This window comes from Cynoglossus semilaevis, chromosome 1 (genome assembly GCF_000523025.1).
Source record: "Cynoglossus semilaevis isolate Cse_v1.0 chromosome 1, Cse_v1.0, whole genome shotgun sequence".
NCBI classification, from domain to species: domain Eukaryota; kingdom Metazoa; phylum Chordata; class Actinopteri; order Pleuronectiformes; family Cynoglossidae; genus Cynoglossus; species Cynoglossus semilaevis.
In genome coordinates, this window is record NC_024307.1 from 33,590,503 (window position 1) to 33,594,113 (window position 3,611).

A 3,611-nucleotide genomic window follows, 5' to 3' on the forward strand; every position below is an offset into this window, starting at 1 on the left:
CCCATCATCCCGCTTTGACGCCCTTGTTTGTTCGTTTCACAGGAGATTTGTAAACAGGCAGCCACCTTCTCGGCCCTGCAAGACTCAGAATGCTTTGCCCACCTGCTTCGTTTCTATGACGGCATCTGCAAATGGGAGGAGGGCAGCCCCACACCGGTGCTTCATGTGGGCTGGGCGACTTACCTGGTCCAGTCCCTGAGTCGCTTCGAAGCTCCGGTGAGGAAACCGCACTGGGATTGCTTTCAAAGTAACAAAATGATCCACTGATGCTTAAAAACTATAAAAAAAAATATATATATTATTTCGCTTTATGTGAAAAGGTGCGTCAGAAGGTGACTATAATCACCAAAGAGCCAGAGCCCATGGAAGACGACGACCAGTCCAGTGATGACCCGCGAGAGGGCCGCAGACGGGGGCCGAGGAGGGAGTCCAAGTTTGAGGACCAGAGCTCGTCTCCACCTTCTGCTGCTCCCACGTCCCCCTCCACCCAGCCGACTGCAGCAGCAACAGCAGTAGTGCCACAGTCCAAAAAGGTGGGCGAAGGAGGCGGGCGCCGCCGCTCCACGCAGAGTCTGCGAGCCGGGGAAGCCGACGGAAAACCCAAGTCTCCCGACCCGGAATCTGCGTCCTCCCCGCTGTCCCAGCAGCAGGCGTCCCCCTCCCCGGCCGGTCCCGTCGTCACCTTTCAGAGCGAGAAGATGAAGGGAATGAAGGAGCTGCTGCGTGCGGCCAAGGTGAACTCCAGCGCCATCAAGCTGCAGCTGACGGCCCAGTCCCAGGTCCAAATGAAGAGGCAGAAGAGCACACCCCCCGGAGATTACTCCATGTCCTTCATGAAGCGGCAGCGCAAGTCGCTCTAGAGAATGACACTGTGAAAAGCTGCTAATGGCCTAAAACAAAGAGATAGTTCAGGATTTCTTTTTGTTTTTTGTTTTTTTAAAGTGTGGTTTAAAAAGGTCAATCAGGACTACATTCTGCATAGCAACCCCCACAAAAACGGGTATAATATACACATATTTTTGATTTACAGAATTATCAAGTTTTTAAAAATGCGTTCATGTGTGAGCCATGTCAGTACAGAGGAATTTGTATGTCAACCAGTGAGACTGTGCAGACATGTCAGTGTCACTTTGATTGATCAGGGGCATATTTGAATCACTCACATCACAAATTTACAAATGAAATGTTCTGAACCTGTCGATGACTTTAACATTTACGTTGACGCTAAACGTTACAAACAAAGCATATCAACTATTCAGATATCAATTAGAAACTGAGTTTTTGCATCCCGTGTGCCGCCTTTGGATTCACAGATTTTTCACAAGATGGTTTTTGTCCGTACCTTTCACCCTACACTTGAAGATCCCTGAACTGTCACTTTAACTTCGCCTGTTTGTGTTATTATTTCCTAGTGATGTGTTTCACACTCTAGACAGACATTGGATCAGGTCAGGGCTGTTAGAAAGGAAGAAAACTTTCTATACATTAATTTCAATTCTTGTCATGTTCTTGCTTCACCCATTGTTAGTATGTGTTTTGATTGGCAACCAATTGTACACCGACTCTCTGCCCGAACTCCTCGCTGACTCATCCGCGGATGTTTGTAGCCAAAGTTCCGTGGGCGTGACCAGAACTCAAGCGTACAGACAGTGTAAATATTTTCTAACTCGTACCATTAGGATCCCGTCGACGACTGAAGCCTCGGAAGTGAATAATTTAGGATAGTTACTGTGTAACATTGTCCACCTCCGCTCTACTGACAGCTTCTTTTTTGCTAGCTCTGTGTTGCCTTACTTTTTTTGTTTCTTCTCTTCTAAGTAGGTGACCTTAAGTTGTGAAGGTAGCTGAACTTGGCCTAATTTTTCAATAAGACAGAAGACCAGGAAGACCGTGCACTGTTGAGACAGAGCCACATTAGGTGGTCCTGCTGTATTTAATTTGCCTGAGGACTTTTGTTTTGTAACTTGAAGTAATAAAGACTTGTTGAGAGTACCACAGTGGTGGTGTGTTTTGTGGAGTTTTGAAATCTTATTTGGTTTAGACCAGGGGTGTCAAACTCATTGTGGTTCAGGGACCACATACGGGGATGGACCAGTAGTCTCATAACATAGTTTTATATAAATAAAAAAAGTCTTATCTTTTTCCCCTTTTTTTATCATGCAGATACATTCGATAAATCTTCATATTAAATGAAATATAATTTTACAAAACATTTTCTTCAAGTGGGCTAGTTTTGGCCTGCGGCCTGTATGTTTGACACCCCTGTTTTAGACAGTAGAACTGCAGTACTACTGTAGATTTTTTTTTTCCTAAAAATATGGGCTAGTTTTGGCCTGCGGGCTGTATGTTTGACACCCCTGGTTTAGACAGTAGAACTGCAGTAGTACTGTAGATTTTTTTTTTCCTAAAAATTAATAGAAAAATCTGTTTTCAATAGTGATGACTTTGTCCAATATCAACACTGCAACTTGGAGTATCTGCTGATACCAATATCAGTCCGATACCTTTTTTTCCTCCATAATGTTGCAGGCTGCCACTGCTGAGGCTTACAGGGTTTACATGTACAAGTACATGTAACATAAGTTAAGCATTTGGCCGTCGGTGTCGCGCAGGCTGCCACTGCTGAGGCTTACAAGGTTTACATGTACTGCATGGTAAGTTAAGCATTTGGCCGTCGGTGTCGAATTGTACGAGCTATAGTTTTTTTTTTTTCTGACTTGAGCCATCCCCAGTTTTCAGTTCTTTAATTTTACATTTGATACGTAAAAAGTAACTTTTTTTTGCATCATATCCTAACTAATAAATCCACCTAAAGCACAAATTGTAAAATCAGAGTCCAGTGCTAAATAATTTGACTGAAATTTAGTAGTAAAACCACAGTATTTATAAAATTAAGGATGGGTTTTAATCTAAAGTTATATTTTGTCCCAAAATTAACGTTTTTCTTTTATTTCTTTTTTATTTGCTTTTTCTTATTAGGTCTTTCCATCAGTATATAAAACAATTTCCCCCATAGGAATCAATGCAAAATGGATGAACCCATTCCTGGACACCGGATGATTGCTTATTCAATCTTTTTTTAACAGTATTTTGTGTAGAGATTCATACACGAAACCAATGAAAATAATTAGATCTAACAACAACAACAAAAAAGGATCAACACAACTGAATAAAGCTATAAATAGGAAAGGCAATTTCATTCATCGGAGCTGAGGAGTCGTGATTGAGCAATCACAGATTATTAATGTATTCAAACATGCTTTCATACACCCATACGACTAGATATATACATAAATGATCCTTCATCCTTTTACAATCCTTTTATATTCTTCAATTGTCTCTGCTCCCCTTCTACATATAATGAAAAAAGGATTTGTTGTCCTTGTAACACAGCACACGACGAAATGTCCCTTTAACCCGTCAACTTGTTGGACAATGGGCAGCTCAAGCTTGCTATGCTCAGTGCACATCAGTGGAACCTGGTGGCAGGTGGATTCGATTGGGCAATGGGCAGCTGGGCAGTGGAACCTGGTGGCAGGTGGATTCGAACCTGCGACCTTCTGGACACAAGTCAGCTTCTTTAACTCACCACTTTTTTAAATATTTCTGCA

General features: G+C 42.5%; 1 protein-coding gene across 1 annotated transcript in view; it reads left to right on the top strand.

Moving 5' to 3' along the window:
• Window positions 1-1,991, top strand: part of LOC103391644 (menin) — a 4,292-nt gene extending 2,301 nt beyond the window's left edge. Inside the window, exons 2-3 of the mRNA XM_025062200.1 lie at window positions 19-216; window positions 321-1,991. Of these exons, the coding sequence (XP_024917968.1) occupies window positions 19-216; window positions 321-860 (738 nt within the window). The 3' untranslated portion in view covers window positions 861-1,991. The remainder of the gene's footprint in view (window positions 1-18; window positions 217-320) is intronic.
• Window positions 1,992-3,611: the final 1,620 nt, after the last annotated feature.